Genomic DNA, 22848 nt, shown 5'->3' on the forward strand with positions numbered 1-22848 from the left:
ACTGTCCTTTGGTGAATAAGCAGACTCGATTTTTGTCCAAATTTCTGCTCACACTTGTCGCATGCATAATCTTTACGATCATCATGGACTGTCCTTTGGTGTACGAGCAAATGATGTTTACGTCCGAATTTCTTTTCGCATTTGTTGCATGCATAATCTTTCCGACCTTCGTGAACTGTTTTTTGATGGTTGAGCAAATGCGTTTTGTATCCAAATATCTTATTGCAATTGTTACACGCATAATCTCTACGACCTCCGGGTACTGTTTTTTTTTCATGGAATACTTCCTTGTTTTTAAGTAAAATTGATTCATTTTCACCTTTTTTATCACATGTGTTGCTCGTAAAATCCTCGCGACCTCTGTGTACTAATTTTTGGTGCATAATCAAACACGATTTCATCACAAATTTCTTCTCGCACCTGTCACATGCGTATTTTTCTTGTTCACTGTGAACTGTGTATCGGTGAAATATCATGCTTGATTTTATTGTAAATATTTCCTGACAAATATCACAAATGTATTTTTTGTCGTCTGAAACAATAATACCATGTTCGTCTAAATTATCTTTTGAGGCAACTGCCTCTGATTTCTTCTCACTTTTATCCATTTGGGTACCTAGATCAAGCGATGGATCCTTTTTTTTGTATCTCAGAAATTGAATGAGTAAAATCGATCTTTTGGTATTATCGCTTGTTTCATCGGTTAAGACAACATTCAAACTAATCTGTTTGCTACAAACATGATCAGCGTTCGAGGGACGATGTTTATAATTGTACTGTTTATAATTAAGTTACCAACTTCTACTGAGAATATTTTGGCCTTTTAAAACTAACAAAAGTACTTTTAAAAAACTCCCTGTAACTTCGAGTAATTTTTTTCTGATGAGCATATCGAATAATACTATAAAAAATTTTAATATTCATTCCAAAATTCGACACCCCCACGCCATGGCGTAATTGGCGTGCTCCATAACTTGCCTCTGGTGTTTAAATGATAATTTGATTAAATTTTATGTAATCAAAAAATGTCATTTAGCAAAACATTCAATGATCATAAAAGATTTAAAAAAATGTTACAATTTGTCAAATGTCCCTTTTGTGTCAATGAAACTTAATCGTTTGCCAAAAGCTGTTGAGCATATTTACCAGAGTTTTATCAAGATATAAAAATTCTCTTACTGATTTTATTTACCAGTATATCATCGCAAATCGTTGATTTTTTTTATAAATCACTCGGTCTCTCGTTTCCCTCTGCAAAATGAAAAATGATCGGTATACGGGTGCGAAAATGACGCCGTTGACAAATTCGTATAATAGCAAATATCCCACAGCATAGATATAAACTCGCCAAGTGCCAAGTAAGTACATATGCTCCAATAATGTGGGACCGGCGTACTGTGCAGCCGCCGCAGGAGCTACTGCGCGCACCGGAGGGATTTGATCGTGCTTCCGCACCTTAAATGACCGACGGATGTAATGATCTGAAGCCTACGTAGCTCGACTCCGTCCCGTGTATATTCTGTTATAACGCGTTATCTCCCCACATAAGATGGCTCGAGAGTAATGCGTCAGTTTAGCCGCGCGCAGTTTCGTATATGTTTAGTCGAATACGTGAGATATTGGCCACATCACGCACCGACGACCGCAACGTCTCGATGTTACGACTGCTCTCGTCAATCATACACATTGCTTACGTTCAGACGATCGTGGTGCGGCTCATTCGAGAGATACTGACAAGTGAAAATTCAACCGATCTCATACCCAAATTTTTGAATCGAGTGTTTCGATGCACGAGTTTGATTTAAATATTGGTAATGGCTCAATAAACACAAAATGACCATTCAAATTCATTTTAAATACGATAATACTGCTTTAAGCCACTAGATGGCAAGTGATCGCATGCATGAATCTGCAAGTGGCAAAGTAATAATAATTGTATAAGTCAAAGTCAGGTTTTATATAAATTAGTCGTTGAGCTCGCTGATGGACATACTCATTATTTGATAGCTAATTTTATGGTATTGATTTTCAAAAACTCGTTTCGACTCGAGGTCTATAGCAGTACTTTCCAAGTTTGGAAAGTTCCGAGTTTTTGAAAATCAATACCATAAAATTAGCTATCAAATAATGAGTATGTCCATCAGGGAGCTCAACGACTAATTAAAAAAGATCAATTATTCTGTAAAATTATCACACGCGACAAGCAACTTTACAATGTCGCATTAATTATCAAATTAACACGACTACTTATCGAGTGCGTAGAGCAGTACCCAAATGCCTAACGAAGAGCTGCAACATCACAAAGTTGTATACATACAATTTTGCACAATAATGTGCAGCACACAGCAGTACAGAGTGTATGTAATTGCATCGGAATCTCTTGCAAGCGTCGCTGTATGTGTAAGTGCGCGACGGGAGTTTGCGTAAATTACGGAGAAGAGACGGTACAGTTGGCGCACGTGCGTAACACGTTTTGCCTATTCCGGATAATGCTAATCAGCGCCGTACTTTGATCAAGTTCCCGATTAGATAGCTTTGTGCGTGCACCTATATGTATATGCGCAGCGCATTAGTCCCTGCGCGCCTCATAAGCTATATCGCAGGCCTCCCCCGCAGCATCCGTGTGTATAACATATAGCACCAACACGTACCACGCTTATAATATGTACGTACACATATACACAAACACACACACACACACACATACACGTTTGCCAATGTTATTTGTATATCTATGCATACGGCGCGACAATGCAAGGGATACAAATCTGCGATATTTACGAATTTCAGAGATTTACATTATAACGCGCGGCCAGAATCGAGCGCAACTTACCTCCTGCTCGTGTGTGTGTATATTTATGGATGTTTAATGAAAGTGCATTCCCGTATATTATGCTGTACGCGCCGCCACCTCGTGTGTACCGAGTCAAAGTGATCGCTATTTTTGGCATGACATTTTAATTAAAGCTTATGATTGCAATTATGCAGAAGACAGACTCGCGAGCTTCATGTGCAGCGAGCGAACGCGAACCCCCGACGCACTGCCGCACAGTTAATTCGAGTTTTCCGAGGCTCTAGTTTATTAAAATCGCTTCATGGTTAATGCCGACGATTTCAATAATTAATCGCGTTATGTATCGTGTAATATTCAATGTGAACTTCCTCTGAATACTGAGAAAAATCCATAAGTCCAAATCGTTGCGGTAAGCAATTTTTAATACCGGAGATCTCTTATCGGATAGTTCGCTCGATTTTCAATTTTACTAATATCTAAATTTATATGAATCTTGAATCGATCGTTCTAAATGTATCCTATCGTTATTTCCAAAATTATGAAATTGCAATTAATGTATTTAAGTAAATATATAAGTGCTGCTATAGCCACATTGATGCTTGGGGCTTGTCATTTCCATCTTCAACGATTTGAACGCGCAGTTGCAGCATTAATTTGCATCAGAGCGGCAATCATCTCTTAGATACGCGTGACAAATTTTAACACCTGCAGTACTTTACGTCTGGACGAATTTATCTGTTCCCTTAATGTATACGATACGATAGAATGAATATGAAAATATGATAGAGAATGAGGGTTATAATATTTGATGATATGGTACTGAGTTTATATAATTTTTATATTCATTTGATTCTCCAGATTTTCAAAAGGGAAACTTGAAAGTGATCTAATTAAGACGGAGCTATTTCTTTTTAATTATAAATGTTTATCTAGAACTTTTTACTTCACAGTGAATACTTTTTTTAAATTCATGTTTTCAGCGTACATTACAAACCGTGCGGTGTGGAAACTCGATTGCATTATTATGCGACTGTTTTGTAAACAGAATATTCGTGGGATCTATGCGATTAACAACTACTTTGTTGATAAAATCCAAAAAAGATGAAACTCTGGTAAATCTGGCAACCGTTCCACACCGTTCATAAACTTTGTGACTAGTAATACCAATCAGTGTGTTGGTGGCCTCGTCGTAAAGAGGACCTCCACTGTCCCCCTGAAATGAGAAATACGAGAAACATCGAGAAACTAAAATTAATTAAGTGTTACTTACGTGGCATACTCCTTCCAAACGACCTATATATGCATTAAACGATTTTACACAAATTTGTGAATCGAGACATCCTTTAGGTTCAGGAACATTGATAACTCCGTAAGCATATCGTAAATATCTACTCATATAGCTTAATTTCCATGTGCCATTTTTCAGAAACTCTTTGAAAACTCCAAATCCAGACATGACGGCATTTAGATTATCGGGTGGCAGGTATTGATCGGAAGCCGGTAACTTTACAGCCCGCAAGTATGGATGAGAATCGAGTGATAATGGGTCTCTCAACTATACTTTGAATCCATTTAATAAGCATAACTTGTTCGTGAATATAGTCTTATTATTAACTAACTTACCTTCAATATGGCTATATCATCTTTATATTCTTCGTCACCATTGAGTGTATAAGAATGTGGCATAAAAATCAACTCGACATCATGATATACTGCCGATGTTCGATTTAGTAAATCTATAGTTCCAGCAACTATTGTAATCGGTATATTATTAAATTGGCGAAACAAGTTGCTAGTAACGCAATGGGCAGCTGTTAAAATGTGCCATTCATCAATGATACTACCACCGCAAACATGTCTCGTGCAATTATCGCCAGATAATTCTTGTATCGAGACTTGATGAGGGAATTGTCCGGGAAGTGCAAATTCTCCTTCAATTATTCTCAACTTTTCTGATATATACAAAAAAATATATATAAAACTCAGATTCTTTGACAGAGGTATGTGAAGAAATTCCAATGCTTAAAACTTAAAGGGACGTTACACGTTCACATTAAAAGAAAATAATTTTCAAATGATTATTTTTAATAAAATTGAAAGATATATCTTAATGAAACTTTTTACATATACTCAGTTGGTCTTATACTGCTTAAGATTTTTTATTTTCAAAATTGTTAAGACTTAGTTTCGACTGCTAAAAATGACTCATATAACGTAGTGTCTATATACAGGGGAAAAACGAATTCCTAGTGATTTTGAGTTTCGTGTGCGAAATGCATTCTTTCTAGAGTTATTTGGAATTTCGCATACGAAAATAACCATTTTCGTGTACAAATTTTCCTCTGAATAGCCAGACTCCTAAAATAAACACGAAAAGCACATTGGAAACGATTATAAAAATCAAAATCGTAGGAATCCGTTAAATATTAAGAAAGTTAGGGACTAGAAATGAAACATTTTTTTTTAGTTTGGACGTGTAAGGTGCCCTATATACACTCACTGCTATTAATCACTGATACTAGATACAATCCAAAAAGGAAAATTAAAATCAATTTATGCAACATTTTTAGAAAATTTATTGTGTCAGATATAATATTATTTTACGTACGTTCAACGTATACACCAAGAACGTTAATTTCAATATTAACATTTTTTTTACCGTAGCAAATTTTTCTAGCGACTTATTGATTGTCAATCATGATTTTACACAGTATTTAAAAGTTTTATGACTCTTTCGTGAACTGTCTCGATCGTTAAATTAGTATAAATGTTTAAGTTAAATTTAGCATGAGTAATTAGTATTGAATTTGACACTTTTTACTGAATAATTAAGAATATACTTGACAACATTCTTTTTTGAATATTTTTAGTTTTTTTCTATTTCTTTTCCATATGAAAGTAAGGGTGATACGTGAACACAATCTGTGAGTTTATACAGTATATTTTTTATCTCTGAAAATAATCCACTTTGATGTAAATGCAAAATTCAAAGTTTATTTCTCCATAGTTGAATGTTACATATTAAAAAGGAGAAAGTAAATGTGAGAATTGGTTATAAAATATGGTAATTAAGTGGATTCTAAACTCACATTTAAACTTTTTTATAAATAGAAATTTTCATATCTGTAAGTGGTCACATATAGTGCCTCACAGTAGTTAGATATAGCTAGCATTATTGGGTATAAAAGCAATTAGGTCCAGAAAATGCTGCTTTTTAAAATAACTTTTATTAAAATAAATATTATTTCTTAAATTTAATTATAGGGCTCATTAAATAGAGCCAATTGGATCATACATGGGCTTCATTATTATGTACAAGTATAGATTTCAAACTGATATTCAGGATAATTGGTGACGCACAATGACTCATGTGGTCTCCTTGTAAGTACATACCGATTGTAGCCAAGTAATAAGCTCATTGATCTTTTTAATTTGTTTGTTATCGAAGCTTATATTGGATTTGTTTTTGTGCATAGACATTTTCCTTTGAACTCAAAATTATATTTGTACATACAACTAAAGAAAAATATATAAATATTCAAAATAAAAGGTCTTAGAAAAAAAAATTATAAAATGTTCTTAATTAAATTTCAAAATTTTTTATTAATTGTTCATTCATAGACACTAAAAAGTTTGTTTAACATTGAAAAAACTTAAATTTAAAAATTAATATAACAGTTAAAAAACAAAATAATGGCTAACTTATTTCAGCCTTAGCATTATTGTAGAATTTTGAAGATTTGCATCTTCAATAGTTTTATCTTCCTCCGAAAGTTCTTTTGCTGGAAACACTGTGTTCAAAATAAATGTTCTAAGTGCATATTGAGGCTTCATATTTATGATGTAGTTTCTTACATCTGCAATTGTGTGTGTCAAATTAAATTGAGCTCTCAAATTACTTCCATCAGCTAATCTAATTTGTAATGATGTAACTGGTAGATTTGTATCAAGATTAAGTGGAGTTTTTGCTATTGCCTCATTAGCAGCTTGACTGGTTACATCTACAGGTAATGCCATTTCAACAGTGGGTGAAGATGAACTTTCAAGCATATGGCCCTTACCAGCAAATACTTCATCTTCATCTTTTTGTGGAGTATAATCCTCAAGCCAACGATTTTCCACTTCTACAGTTAACACATTCCCAGCTACCTCAGAACGTATTTCTTCTGGAATTGCGCCTCCTTTTATTGTATCGAGTAATTTTTTACTGTCTGGATCTTCATATCTTCTGAGTTCTTTGTTATTTACAGTAAATCCATTTTTCCAGAGCTTCAGAGATACGATATCAGAAGATGAAGCTTGATTAACAGATAATGGTGTTCCAACAACTTCTGTATCTTCGCTTGTCAAACCCAATTTATAACCTAAACCTCTGAACTCTGTAGGCCTGACGAAAGATCTATTTGATGCACTAGGTGATGGTGTTCCAACAACTTTTGTATCATCGTTGGTTAAGCCTAATTTATAGCCTAAGCCCCTAAACATTTTAGACCTGGCACTGGGTCTGCTTGCCTTACCAGGTGCTGGTGATCCAACAACTTCTGTGTCATCGCTCGTCATGCCCAATTTATAGCCTATACCTCTGAACTCCGTAGGCCTGGCACTGGATGCTTTTAGTGTACCAGATGATGGTGTTCCAACAACTTCTGTATCTTCGTTTGTCATGCCTAATTTATAGCCTATACCTCTGAACTCCGTAGGCCTGGCACTGGATGCTTTTGATGTACCAGGTGATGGTGTTCCAACAACTTCTGTATCTTCGTTTGTCATGCCTAATTTATAACCTAAGCCCCCAAATGTTTCAGGCTTGTCACTGGGTTTGTTTAATTCTGCAGAGTTACAACATGGGCACATGTGTTTCATTTCATCTGGTCCTAAAATTTGCTGACCAGTCGAGCCACCACCACCAGTAAAAAATGCTTGTCCTTCTTCATCTGAACTGCTATCAGTATCTTGAAAATCCCTTATTGTAGCAAAATTTGCCTTTTTCTTTGGCTTAGACTTGGATTTTTTTACCTGATTATCTTCTTCTTCCATATCAAAATCCGAATTGCTGTTCTCTTCAAAAAAATTTGCAAGAGCACTACCAATTGACCAGGCAGAAGACTCGAGGCTAAGTTCGGCTTGTTTTTTATCGACTCCCGTGGCTTCTATGAATCTTGCAATCATATCTTCACGATTTTGATCCATCTTTATGTGAAAATAATAAGGCACTTGTGGAAAGTTGAAAATTGTTGGCCAAGTGGTAAGGTCGCAAAATCACAATCACTAAAAATTAAAGATATTTTTTTCACAAAAACTACTTACTGTGGTGGAGGCGATATTTGATGTTCAAGGTACGGCGTCGTAACGTGAACTGTACAAACTCGTGGGCTACGATTTATGAAGAAGGCGAGCGAGCACGTGGTGCACCGTGAAAGCAATGGTATAGAAAGCGTAACCTGAAAATAGTAGGGGCCTTCTGCGCATATAACGTGCGCGGCAACAATAACAATAGTAACACGGCTAAGCATAGCCGCTGCCTCTATTACACTCGACTTTCAATTTGAGATTGTTACGTGACTTAGCTGACTGTATGTATCATAGCATAGCAGCTATTTTATGTACACAATTCTGGTCATCGTACGTGTCGTTCGAAATTGACTTTGAATCTCATATCTCAGACTTTGAATCATAATCTCAGAGGTTCATTTACTAAAAAATTGTTCGCTCATAAAATTATACATATAATTACTGTGAACAAAAGCGTAGATTGAAAATGAAAAAATTAGCTACTTAAATGTAAAAAGATGAAAAATTATATTGTACCTTTTAAAGCTAAATAATCTCCTTCATAAGTATATCTAAAAGTATACAATTTATATCTTTTTTTTATAGTCAGAAGGTATTTTAGTTGCTAATTTTTTTAAGGATGGTCAGTTGATGTAACTAAATAAATTTCAAACGCCTTGCAAATTCTAGATATCTAAATAATAAAATAAAAATATTTTATTTTGATGATTTGGCATACTTTAAAATAATATAAATCAAATATTTACATTTTATGTTAACTGTTGTGAAAGTGTAGGTTAATTAACAATAAATTTGTTAAGCTTATTCAGAAATTGCATTTGATCTTTTTGCTCTTATTGTACTTTCAAACTTAAAATTTAGTTCATTTATCTTCAGCTGACGAATCTTCTTAGCATCGAATTTAAATAAAAAACACCGAACATCATATCAATCTATATCATAATTCTCTTTAGCAGCAATCATTGTACTGTATAGTTCATAAATTTTCATTTATTTTAAATGAAAGAAAATATTGTTTAATCTATTTTCATCATCCCTGCTAAAAATATTAAAATAAGTTGACTTTTATTTTTTTATTATATAAAATTATGGTGAAATTGATTTTAAGCTACTGTTAGACTGTGCCAATTTAATAATTAGTTAAGTAAAATATGTCAGTTGATGCGTCAAAATGAACTTTTTACTCCTCAAAATGAATTTACAATTGGGTTCAGTTGATTATTTAATGAAGCTCTATTTAAGATGCTTCTACAACTAAAATGTATCTTCCTATACTAATGGCTATAAAGATGATTGGAACGTAGATGAATTATTTACATGCTGTATGTATTAGATCTATTCGAATCTTGATCAAGTCTTGTTTACCTGATACATAATTTTCTTTGTCGATGATAGATAGCAGTGTTCTTTACACCTTTTTAAATTCTCATATTGCTAAGAATACTCTTGAAATTTTGATTTGCATAATACTCATATTATTTATTCAGTAATGTCTTTATAAATGATAAATAATGAAATTGGAGATGCCTCCATATCTATAAACATTCTCCTGGCTACTGGCTATTCCAATATTTGAAACATGGAAGAATTATTATGTAAAACTATTGAAATTAGTGAGTAATTTTAAAACAAATCATTTAAAAATTTTTGAATCTTTTTTTATAAAGTTTTTCACTGTATTTCCAGAGGGATCAATTGCTCTGCCAAGAAATAGAAGTAGAAAGCTAGTTGGCTTTGTCATACAGCTCCCCAAATTATCAAAGAATACAGTAATTTTTCTTATCACTAAATATTTTAAATATTCATAAATATTTATTCTACTTTCCTCAGTAGAAACAAGTATTGCCTAAAAACCATCTGCATTTTATTTTTAAGGAAAAATTGCATAAATTCCTTCAGTTAGAGTACCATAAAAGAAGTTACCAATTACATTATTACATAAATTTATCAAAATATTTGTCATGGATTATTCTTAAAATTCGAGCTTCAAAAGCACGAGGGCGACGAGTGGACTCATCAGTTTAGCTCAAAGTATGTATCTATGATATACGCCTTTGCTCATAAAGCCTTTCATGCGCTCAAACGTGCCGTGTGGCTCAGCGCAAGGCGCCGGCTGCGCCTGACTCGAGCCTCTTACGTCTGTTCGTCGACTCGACACCATTCATACTGTATCGTTCAATATATAACACGTATATGCTCAAGAGGGACTGGTATATCGGTGCATTGTGTCGAGGCACGCACGTGGCTCGCGTGCTTAGATGCACATTTTACAGCCCGTGTGTATCCGAGGCTTTTTTGGCGTCATCTCAGAAACAACTGACGAATTAAAAAAGTTATCGGCAACTCGCATTGGTCAATACGATCGCGACAGTTACGTTGCCGATGTCAATACTCGTAAGATATATGGCTGCGTACACCTGGACTGTTAAATAATAATTTAGGGCGCATTTAGAGAGGGTGACTCGGTGCTTAGAAAATTTATCATTTTCACGACGCGCGATATAGAGCGTTGATTCATTGATTCTAATCCGACAAATAGTTAGTCCCGAGCGCAAAAAAGCATCATTGTCGAAGCTCACTCGGGGGCATAAAAGCGACCGCAACCCTTTATGGCCCGCGCATTATATACAATTATTCGGCGAGTCCGCATCGAATAAGTTGAGATAGGCCGGTGTAGCGGCTGCCATATAGCAGGCCGTATAAAGTGCCCATGCGTATATGAGGCGAGAGGGGTACAATTCGTAAAGCGAGCGAGAGAGAGAGTCACAAATTTATGGCTGACTGCGTAAACTTGGTCTCTTTGCGCGCGCCAAGCATTGCTCGCTGCAAGCTTTCGTATTATATACGTATACACGCTCTCTCGGCCGAGGCAACAAAGCTCGCTTTCGCAGCTAATGCGACGTCGCACGGCTCCCTCTCTGCACCTCTCCCCCCGATATGTATATAGCCAACGAGAGGGATGGGTCCGCCGCCGCCGCCACGTGGGATGAGCAATTTATGCGTTTAATATCGGGCGTGACGCGAGAGAGCGCGAGGCGATCCATGGCCACCACCTTGGCTATTTATGCTTGAATACTTTGTCAAGCCGAATTGCTCGAATTTTTGGCGAATGGCAAAGCTGCAAGCTCTCGTTCTCTCTCTATTTCTCGTCGATCGACGCGTGTTGTTTGCGTTGTCGATATGCAGCAAGACGCGCGCGTGTGTGTATGTGCTTGCGAAAACGTCATTATGAAACGAGTGTTTGAAGAAAAGATCATCGCGACCGCTCGATTCGATATTTATTTCCTATTTACGTTTATACCTGGGATAGCTTTGTTTTGCGGGTATTTAACGACGCGACGATTTATTACGGCGATATTAATGTATTTGATTTACCGACGCGTTATTATTAGTCCAGCTGAACAGGGGGCTAAAACGCAGCATTATTATTCTATGCGCTATCCGTTTGCCGCTATTAATTAAATTACATTGCTCGAGCTACCCATACTTAATGTGTGTTGCGCTTAAGATAAAACGCGTGGTCCTAATAAAATCTTGTTTAGAACAAACGCATATTCAGAGAAATAATCAGCAGACTTACTCTCGGCCAGCTACGAGCAAAGCGATACCTTCAAACGCTTAGAAGCAACGATGATGTAACTGCTAGTAGGATGAAAATCCAGTTGCCTCGTGGACTCGTATAATAGCGCAATCGCGCACGCGAGAGCCTAAGAAAATATCTATCCCTTATACTGGTCATTGACTCCGGCATCGGACCAATTATACCGTTCACACACACACACAGACAGCACGTACATGTACAACTCGTGCAATTTCCCTGATCGTCGTCATCGGCCTCTTGTCGCCTTTGCTGCCGATAGCATGTATTTGTCGAAGCCAGACGCCTCCTCTTGTATGCGACGCTCGCATCGCAAGCGTTTGAGAAACGAATCTGCGGTTTTCATAGACTCTGCGCGGGTGCGTGCGGTTTCGCTCGCGCGCTTATACATATAGTGGCTGTGAAAGGGCCCTCGACACCGGCAGCTTAATGGACCGACAAGACGGCTGATAGTGTGCTTCGTTGTTAACGACGACGACGGCGACAAGAGAAAGAGAGAGAGAGAGAGAGAGAGAGAGAGAGAGAGAGAAGCACGCATGGCCAGGATAAGCAAGCAGAGATGAGATTCGCCTTTGATTGCAGATTTTGATTAGAATTTTCGTCGTCGTCGTCGTCGTAGTCGACTTCTTCTTTTACGTACACCAATATAGATGTATATAAAAGCTGAATGAGCCAACACAATGAAGCTAACTTTTTCTTTCTTATCAGGACTTCTTCCAGTTGATGATTTTTTCTAACCCTTGGCTGCGAGTTAAACCCTCTCCCCGGTCTGCCGCCGAAGACATAGAATTATGTATTATCTCTTCCATTCAAAAAGCCATATATAATGCTCGTAATAGAACGGCTTTGAAAAATGGTTTTTATGATAATGGAAGATGAAATGTTTTCGAGCTAGAGATTATCGGTTGTCCCAAGATTATTTTTTCCAAATAGCCGCAGAGAACGATTTTCTTTTCTCTGGCGTCCGTGTGTATCAGAAATGACGTATGGGGAGCAGGTTAAGGGTCGGCTGTGTTTGGTTAAACGCAAAATGTCATGACACGATCGCATATCGCAATATCTTTAATAATATTTTTTTTTTCATTTTAAACATATTTATTTTCTGGGCGTATGATGATGGAGGGTTCAAATGATATGCTTTCGTTTGGCGGAGGAAGGATTAGCAATTTAGGTGAGTTTTGCAAAAATCGTCAGAAAACCGAATCTTGACGATCTCTCATCGAAACTTCCAGGAACGAAGATCACTTACGATCCAACATGGAGTGGTCCTTTGAACGTAAAACGGAAAGCAGAAAACATATCCTTCACAGTTGTTTATTACTTGTTTGTCTGCCTATGGTTTGGAGTAGCTGTTTACGGTATGAACTTTTTTTCTCTTTTTTGGCGCACGATCATTTAAAAATTTCTAATCCATACCTACACATATGTAATTTTTCGTTCAGCGCTGGTGACTGGCGACGCGCAAAAGTATAGCGATTTCTACCGTGACTCTGAAGATCTTATCTTCAAAGAAGGGTAACACAAATTCACACACGCGTACAAAAGATTTATTTACAAATTGGCACGAATATTTCAGATGGATCATAGCGATTGTACTTCCATTGGCTGCCTTTTTATCGATATTGTGTCTGTTGCTATTGAGAGTCGCCGCGAGGCCCGTGGTTTACACGATGACCGCCTTGTTTTTCATCGCCCTCTTTGCGATTGTGATCAACTCGGGTTTTTTGCTGGCTGACGAACAGTCATATGCCCGCATTATTTTGTTCACCTCGTCAGTTTTGGTGCTGATCATCTTTTTCGTGATGTTCATCGTCAAGTACAAATTCATCCCGATGATCTGCGAAATGATTCGAGAGGCATCCAAGCGAGTGTCACCCCAATCAATTCAAAATACGAATTGATTCTGAATTTCGTTTTGTTCTTTCAGAGCTATGCTGGCCTTTCCGTTGATGTTTTTTTACGCGATAGCCTACTGCGTCGTAAACGTGGGCTTTCTCATCGTTAACTTCTGCTTGTACTTCTGGATCGAATCGATCGGCAGCGACGACTACTATCCAGCTCACTTGGTCCTCTGTCACCTCGTCAATGCCGTGGCTCTCGTTTGGATCATCTGCCACATGTACGGATTTTTCAAGGTCAGCGTGTCCGGTGCTTACGGCACCTGGTATTGGACCATGAACAAGAAGGAAGTGCCGAAATTCACCACATTGCGCTTCATCTACATCGCCTTCAGGTACACCATAATTATCATCATATCGTCACAACGAAGCTCGCACGCTAGAAATGGAATTCGAAGTCTGGAAATGTATTTATTTGTATAGATACCACATTGGCCCGACAGCTTTCGGCTCGCTGATCATAACGGTGTGCACCATACTGCAGATCCTGCTTGGGTATGTTGAAACATCCGGCGTCGACGGGACTCTCGGTTCTGATCTGTGCAGCTGCGGTTTGGATTGCTGCGACACCGCTTTGTACATCCTCAAGGCCGTCATCGAGGAGGTCACCGGCATGGCTTACGTTCACATCGGTATTCACGGCACCGGCTTCATCGAAGCGGCCCGAGTATCGTTCACTCTATTCAAAAGAAATTACGCGAAAAATGCCGTTACCACACAGGTAGACATTTATCTTTCCATACTAATTTTTAAAAATCAATCCTAGGCACAATTATTAATTGGTAATTATTTTTTAAATTCAAAGATCATGACAACATTGTGCTCATTTATCGAATTGGCGATCACAGCCTTGTCTGTTCTATTATTTTGGGGATTACTGCATACGCAATCGGTCAAATTAGAAGAACGATTAGGCCTATTGGGCTGTTTTGTGGTTTGCATCTACTTACTGGTCGATTCAATACTTCTTTTACTGAAGATAGCTACTGACACAATCTTTACATGCGTGCTCGAAGATTACGAAATGAACGGCGGCAGCTCGAGACCCTACCACATGTCCGATAAGTTAAAAGATCTAGTTCTCGAGAATAGACTGGAGTAAAATTTTCATCGAGCAGTCAAAATCTGCATCACCCACGAGGAATGAAGTGGGTTTTTTTTTAATTTTTCACAAAGAATTAATTGATTAAAAAAACATATACTCGTCGATTTATTTGCTCATTCTTACATACTATACACTAGACTGGGACGTTTTTGCAATAATTTTTTTTATTGCCTGGGCTCAGGGCTGAGCTGAAAGTTCACATTTTTAGGTGAAAAAACCCTGCTCAAAGAGTCCAAAAAGCGAAGGAAACCGGTGTCGACAGCTTCTTGAAGTTTAAAAACGTGATTCTAAAATTTAGCAAAATCACTCTCAAAATGTTAATCATGTTATAGATTGCTAACTTTGCTCTGACGGTAAAATCCATATTGACAATACATTTTCTTACTTAATTTTGTGTGTAGAATCGAATTTCATAGTCAGTGTGACGTAGGAGTACGATTTCATTGGAAAAAATGCACTTTTTCTATATTTTTTTCTGCGTAAAAATCAAAAAATCGTCTTGTAAGCGTTTAACAATGAACAGAAAAAATCAAGACAATTTTTTGACACGGCTAAAATTTAGGATTTTTTGTGACGAATGCAACGGTATATATTTTCGATAATTGGAGCTGGCTCAGAATTATTGAATTTTAAGCTAAAAAACACATCATACAAAAACCGCTGTATCTCAGGGAAATTTTCGAATTCTCCAAATCAAAAAACGGCTTTGGAAAACCTATTAGATAATTGAATGTAATTTTTTTCATGAGTGATTATACTTAGCCATTTTCTTGAAGAAACGAGTATGATTTTTGATTTTTCAATTTTTTGTAATGTCGTTTGATTGGATAGTCGTTTATTTTTGAGTGAAAGTAATTTTAAACCATATAATAATATATACCGTTGAATTTCTTATAAAAAATTCTGAATTTTGCCAGTGTCAAAAAATTTTCTAGATTTTTTCTGTCCATTTGTCGCGCACTCGAAAATGAACTTGACGGAAAATTTACGGAAAAAAAATATCAAATAAGTGCATTTTTTTTATGAAATCGTACCCCTAGGTCAAATGGACTACTAAATTCGATTCTACACACAAAATTACGTAAGAAAATGTATTGTCAATATGGATTTTACCCTCAGAGCAAAGTTAGCAATTTATAACATGATTGACATTTTAATTTTGCTAAATTTTAGAATCACGTTTTTAAACTTCAAGAACCTATCAACACCGGTTTCCGTCACTTTTTGGACTTCTTGAGTACGGCTTTTTTCACATAAAAACGTGAACTTTCATCTTAGTCATGAGCTCAGGCGATACAAAAAATTGTTGCCAAAACGGCCGGGTTTACTAAACACCTACTTCAGACCAACCTGTACTGTAAATTGTACTCTATTCTTCCGGGGCTTATTTTTGTTTATAATGTCATTGTAAATTTTCATTCCTTTAATCTTGTATTCTTTTACAGAGCTTCGCTGACGATGTATGAAATAAAAGTGCGATACATTTTACATGCAATAAAATTGATATCGTCGCCCCAACCCAGGAAGGTATCGCTTCCAATTCTGCAGCATAAAGGATACTTACTCGCGCGCAGAGGCAAAAAGGTAACGAATTCAAGCGCGGCACCAAAACAGTACACTGATAGAAATTTACGAACTCCGTCATGAAATCCGCTGTGGTTGGCTCAAGAATTATAGGATTTCATGAACCAAGACGACATTTTACCTGGGGCAAGTAATTTTTCGTCATGTGGCAAGAAAATCAAGAATTCTTGTCGCAGGTAAAATGTCGTCTTGGGTCATGAAATCCTATAAACCACAGCGGATTTCATGACGGAGTTCGTAAATTTCTATCAGTGTACCTTCTTCAAACGCAGTAGCAAGAAAGTTTTGACTCGCTGAATTTTTTGTTTTTGATGTAAAATTATTTTTCTACAAATCTTTTTATAAATATTGTCACTTTAAAGATAATGCCAGAAAACATTTCTTTCTAGACCTTATTTTACAAGCTATTCTTTTAAATTTTTCACGATTTTTCTTCTTTCATATATTGATGTTTTCAATTAATGAAATTTAAAAAAGTTCTTTTTCAGATGACTATCTATAGACAGCTAAGTTAATATTTCATATTTACTCATTCGTTTTAATTGAATTTTAAAAAATAATTGATTAAATTTTTCATAAATACTTTTCGATTGGTTACATAATTTGAGAGCGAATTCAAAAAGTTCATTAAGCATGTTTACTTCTTGCTTTTTTGAATTATTAAAATGCATTTTGATGTGATGCAATATGTTCAATAAACTAACTCTCTGCTCTCTATAATGAGACTTTTGAGAAAGAATCAGATACAATTTAACTACAAACTCAAGTAAGAATTTAATCCTTACACTTATCCTCAAGATACTTACACATTTGTGTCAAACAGACATGTGAGTAGCAATTAGCATTCAAATGCCATCAAAAATTAACAAATTAATATAAAATTTAATCATATTAGTGTTAAATGTTAAAAGTATCTAACTGGACAGTATACTTTCAAATGTGGTATAAAAGATTGTTATATGTTCTTCAAAAAAGAATTGTTTTCACTCTTACACGCTAATACTGTAAATAAAAAATTAAAAACAATTGAGCCCACTTTCATCCCTTAATTTTATGCAATTGCTAGTTTTGAGCCTTTTTATCGCGATCAATGAATACTAGATCGCTAAAAGGCTTAATGGAATTGAAAAAAAGTCGATTGCATCGCGGCTGCTCTAGATCGTCGTTCGTGATTGCGTTACAGAGCTGACTCACTTGTACTATGGCGTCACACCATGTCGGTGTTCCTGATTCGTTTGCATTACTTTTTCAAAATTTTTGGTCTATCGACTATGAGTGTAGAAAAATGGAGCAAGATCAATCGTTATCGCTTCAAAACTTCGAGGAAAGATTTCGCCTACAGTGTCACGCTGATTTTGGGTTTTTTGCTATTCGGCTCGTACTACAGCAGAGTCATGTGGCTGATGGATTACGAGGGTAGATTGATGTTCGAAAAAATCTGCGAGGTCTTCTACATGGTTTTCGCCTTCTCCGTGTGCATCGCTCTGTACGTTCTCTACTGTACCAGGCAGAGAAAAATCGTTCGTTTGGCCGACAGGTTCTACGCCTTGGGTCAGTCTTTGGCGGGAAATTCAGATGAACTTTTGAGGGCGATCGTGAAGCAAACAAGAATGACATTTCGGACGTACCTGGTACTGTGTGCCATTTTCATTATCTCCGTGCAACCCATGATCAACGCCAATGGCCGCCTTGATCACAACGTTGTGGTTGGTTTGACCCAAGATTTCATATTGATGACCGTAATTCTGCAATACTGCCTCGTGCTGATCTGTCTCATCGAAATGTTTACGATGATCAATCGCCACTTGGAAGGTATATCGAGGAAATTTTCGCACAAGAGTATCGACACGATGTTCAAATCGTCGAGTAACTTCCACACCTTTGAACTGTACAAAAGCCAAGACTCTCAACTTTCCTACCATCGTTCTCAGTATTATTCTCTTTGCGATCTGTCGCAGGATATTTCGGATTTTTTCAGCCTGCCCATGTTGATGGTCGTGTCGTTCTCATTTTTCAGGATCATCTTTTCTATATATTATCCAGCTAGGAAAGTGATAAATCAAGTGGAAATTAATGGCTATACATCGCTGTTTTCCTACTGCAGGACGTGGTTCTGGTTTTTGGTTACTGGATACTTGCTCGTAGTTTTAACGAATTCGACGGCTAGAATCGGAAAGCAGGTACAGTTCTAGTACTTAAGAAAAAATTTTTTCTTTATATCAGAAAATATTCAACTAATTATGTGTTTGCAGAAAGAACGAACAGCAGAAATCATCATCAAGTGGTCAGCCATTGTCGATAACACGGCCATGGAGAAACAGGTTTGAATTGCTCGAGGCAAGTCAGTCGTACTGCATCGTATCTATTAAAGTTTTCACTTACAGCTCGATCAGTTCCATAAGTACTTGCAAAGCAAAAACATTCAATTCAGCGTTTTCGGACTGTTTAAGCTAGACCAGTCTTTCTTGCTTTCGGTACGTATAATATACGTAACTATATACGTAAATAATCATCGTGTAAAGCCAAACATAATTGAATCGGACGTCGAATTACTATGAATGAAAATTGTTGTGTATGTGCGCAGATCGTAAGCTCGACAACCACCTATTTGACAATTATACTGCAGTTCCGAGAAACGAAATAAAAAGTTTCATCGTCACGAAGGGTATAATGGAAGCAATTCAAACTCTCGTGATCAAGCTCGACCATTGCATCGAATTTTCAACACCCTACGGAGGCGAAATTTCTCAAAACTCTTAGCGCCTCACGAAACAGCGAACAGCGTTTTTGAGCAATATTGCTCAATTTCTAACTCGCTGTAACTGTAAAAGTACCTAAATAATCATGGAAAAAATAACCAAATAGAGGTTTCAATCCGAAATTTGCTGAGCTTTCTAATGGTGAGGTTCAATTTTCCGAAATTATCCATTTTTACCTAGGAAAATTCAAATACACATTCAAACTTGTTTATCAACAAAAAAGGCACGTTTTTTAGATTTTTTATTGTTCGTATTGGGAAGTAATGTAAGCTTATGGCGGGCGATAAACATGGCCACTGTAACCGAGAATCCAAAGCTTTTAGTATAGGAGTTCCTCAGTTACGACGGGAATGTTTGGCTATTACGGTATTTTTTTTTCGTTCTGAAAAATTATCTGAAACTCGAGCGAGCGTAAGCAAGCGATGTAAAGCGCTAGTAGAATATTACACGTTTATAAAATAAAACTTGAATTTTAATTAAGCGTACATACTTTGTTTCAATAATATTCAATTTTGTTTATTCGTCTGTCATTCAACTGAAATTGTTCGTTCATTGCGATTAGACACAGTTTACAAGTAGGGGCGCATGATTAATCTTGAAAGAATAGTACTTTACGATACAAGTGCCATAAGTAACACTTTTCGGCCCAGCTATTAGGACCCTCGCTGTGCTCGGGCCCTAAACTACGCCGTGCCAAAAATAAATTACTATTATAGCACTGTGCTAAGTTCACATTTATGCTCCCTTTTCTGAGTTATAAGTCGCACTTTCTGGTACCGCGGAGTGAGGTTGGCGCACGAGCGCAGTGAGTGTGATGCGAACGCCGCGGTGCCAAAATGTGCGACCTATGCCACAGAAAAGCGTGCCTTTATTGTGAACTTAATACACGCAGTGCTATAAACACTTAATTCTCTGTTGGTTGGTTGTTAAATGTTGGTCAGATGGTGGGGTTACATTGTGGTTTGAATATCTAGAACCCTTTATATATGAATTGCACCAGAAGTGAAATTCAGAGTCCTTTTTCTTGATTGAATTTCCTTTCTATGGAATTTTAATTAACTTTTTTTGATTTTTAATGTTTAATTTTTGATTAAATTGTTAACTCGTTTGGTATTCTCAGAAGTTTCACCTTTAACTGCTGTTATTAAACAGCTGTGTATTAACTTTTAATTTTTTTTCTTTCCATCGCATGGCTGCCGTCGAGATTCATCAAAGTTGGTAATCTTACGTCCTTCGTGCCTAGCTTTGTGATGTGATATTTATCCATTATAAAAATGAATATATGAGTAAAACAATAATGATACAGTTCAATAGAATGCTAAATTTTCTCTTTAAAAATTATTACGGCTTCTTTTTTTGCAAAAGTTAAACATCAGTTCAACAACTTTATCATGATATTCTTTCTATCATTTATAATAAATGAGCTTACCGGACCACAGAAAGTATTATACGTTTAAAGAATATAATAAGTTATTTAAATACAATGCCGCACTGTAACATTTGTCTATATTTCCAGTAAGAACTAGAAAATTATTGATTTTAATGATGACCAGGGTAGCTGAACCTTGTTGTATGACGATTGGGCCTATAATGCCTCTTAACTTTGAGACCGCTAGCACCGTAGGTATCTATAAACCTAAAAATTTCATTTTAATTAACTACATCCGCTGAAGGTTTAATACATTTCTATGCATTCACTACAGCATGTCATACATGATGACGTTAATATCACTGGGCGCTTTATAAATCAATAAAATTTTCTAATTTAAGAATACTCAATTACTTATACATTAAGAGATCACCTGTAAAATGGGAAATTAATGTACTACTTGATGCAACTTATTCTATACTTCGAGTTACATTATTAGTTTCCAATTACCAATAAAAGAAGCTACAAGTTTGTTTTGCGTTTCACCTGGCACAATACAGCGGGTTCCTCACAATTTCCACTTCACGTCTTGCAAAATTTTCTATCTTAATTATAAGATCATTTCGATGACTGAAGTAAAACTACAATAAGCACTTTGAGTATGGAGAGAAAAACGTAATCAAAACATACAATAATTCGCAAAGTATTCAAATAAAATTCAAATAAAAATCAATATGCAGCTGCTTGAGAACAGTAGATTAGATAAGAGTATAAATTCAATAAAACCACACAAAAGAAGCAATCCATTAAATGTATTTATGCATCAAAAAGTTATCCTTCATTTTAATGATTGATACAGTGATTTAAAAGGTGCTATAAACGATACTGATCGTTACATTTATCCATGAATTTGTTGAAGAGAAAACCGCTGCCAATACATTGGCAAAAAGTTTCATCATAAAAAAAATATTCGTCGAATCTCTATGTTTTTGGTCTTAAATTAAAGCTTGACTGCTCTGCTTTCATGATGATAACAAAAAAATTGTAAAAATTTCTACATTTATACATGAAAAAATAGAAAAAAATTTTTTGTTAAAAAAAAACCAATTTTTAAAACCATAAAATGGCATAATTTTTTAATTACTCGGTGAATTCTTGTATAAGTTTTTACGCTTCTTGCGACACACAAATCCTTCAAAATAAGCCGAACCACGTCTCGCTACGTGCCTTCGTTCAAAAGTTACATTAATTCCGTACATACATACACACATACTCACACACTCACTCATACAGACATTTCTTGGTAATTCAATGTAGTTTCCTTATGTATAATCCAAATTTTCCTACAGCGTCTGGTTCCGAATCTCATTTTCTAGCCTAACACATAGCTTCTTCTATATGAGGAAGCAAAATAATAGTAATAAGCCGTTTGTTATTTATCCACGTAAAACTTATTCACTATTTATTCATGCAACTAGCCCAAAAAATGATGACTTTGAAATTAAAATAAATATGTTTATTATATATTTCGTTAGATTTACAAAGTAACTGAAGTAGAGTAAGTCTTTGTAATTACAAAGAAACTAAAAGAATCATACACAAGAGATGTGAATTTTGTAAAGGATGTATCAATAGGAGTGATAATGAATGAAAAACTAGCTTCGAGCACAGCTACTCGCTGTTCGTCTCGCTGCTTACAAGAGAACAACAAGTCGTTATCAGTGTTAACTGTATACCGGCTTCCGATGCCGTTAAAAAAGCATATGATGATGGACAATTTACTCGTGGCAAGTCACCGGACGCATGCGCATAAAGACATTAAAATGCAAATAATTTGTGGAATTCACATCGTCAAATCTTTGTCCTTCAGTTGTACATAATGTAAATATATCGATTTTATTTTAATTCTTCTCCAATGAGAAAACTTAAAAATAACGTACAAAAAGGGGTGTATAAGATACAGGGCAATCATAATAATGGTACACAAAGGAGCAAAGACAGAGCCCCTACTTCTTTACGTTACGTTTTTTTGCTAGAGCAAAATTAAAGTAGTTTGAAAAAATTTTAGCTATTTTGCTTAATGTTCAGGTTTCAAGTATTTTTTTCAATTAACGGATTCATACTTTTTTATTGGCATTCATAAATAAAATTAAGAGGGAGCTCTTTACCAATAAATTGGCAGCGATTTCCATTAAGAAAATAAGGGAAAAAACATAGAATCAATGACAACGACAATGACACGAAAAATATCTCCACTTCAAAAAACAATATATTTGAGTAATCATGCGTAGGCGCTCAAAACTCGGTAAAATAATTAAATTTCTAGTATATCCACATAAAAAAGGAACGTGTCTGATCTAGAGACGGATGTTGATAAAAAATATTTAACAAAATCTACTCACGTAGGGAGTAATTGTGCATCCCCGTATCCTTCTTCGCCCTTTCTTTT

The 22848-nt window shown here is 36.1% G+C and overlaps 4 protein-coding genes across 4 annotated transcripts; 2 read left to right on the forward strand and 2 right to left on the reverse strand.

Moving 5' to 3' along the window:
* Window positions 1-3778: 3778 nt before the first annotated feature.
* Window positions 3779-5368, reverse strand: LOC106657441 (chymotrypsin-C-like). Its single transcript, XM_023460176.1, has 3 exons — window positions 5295-5368; window positions 4418-4746; window positions 3779-4349 (listed from the first exon to the last, which is right to left on the reverse strand). Exons 1-3 carry the CDS (start codon window positions 5356-5358, stop codon window positions 4050-4052), a joined length of 693 nt encoding a protein of 230 aa, XP_023315944.1. The 5' UTR covers window positions 5359-5368; the 3' UTR covers window positions 3779-4049.
* A 1112-nt stretch (window positions 5369-6480) lies between these two features.
* Window positions 6481-8222, reverse strand: LOC106657467 (NSFL1 cofactor p47-like). The gene is made up of 2 exons (XM_023460162.1): window positions 8102-8222; window positions 6481-8007 (listed from the first exon to the last, which is right to left on the reverse strand). Coding segments are annotated over exons 1-2 (1512 nt in total). The 5' UTR covers window positions 8103-8222; the 3' UTR covers window positions 6481-6496.
* A 4578-nt stretch (window positions 8223-12800) lies between these two features.
* Window positions 12801-14684, forward strand: LOC106657442 (choline transporter-like protein 2). The gene is made up of 7 exons (XM_014378975.2): window positions 12801-12855; window positions 12917-13042; window positions 13127-13199; window positions 13261-13548; window positions 13612-13917; window positions 14006-14303; window positions 14388-14684. Exons 1-7 carry the CDS (start codon window positions 12801-12803, stop codon window positions 14682-14684), a joined length of 1443 nt encoding a protein of 480 aa, XP_014234461.2.
* A 2801-nt stretch (window positions 14685-17485) lies between these two features.
* LOC106657443 lies at window positions 17486-18598 on the forward strand. The gene is made up of 2 exons (XM_014378977.1): window positions 17486-18451; window positions 18524-18598. The coding sequence occupies exons 1-2, from the start codon at window positions 17486-17488 to the stop codon at window positions 18596-18598; spliced, it is 1041 nt and encodes a 346-aa protein (XP_014234463.1).
* Window positions 18599-22848: the final 4250 nt, after the last annotated feature.

This window comes from Trichogramma pretiosum, unplaced genomic scaffold (genome assembly GCF_000599845.2).
Source record: "Trichogramma pretiosum strain Unisexual culture from Peru unplaced genomic scaffold, Tpre_2.0 scaffold40, whole genome shotgun sequence".
NCBI lineage: Eukaryota > Metazoa > Arthropoda > Insecta > Hymenoptera > Trichogrammatidae > Trichogramma > Trichogramma pretiosum.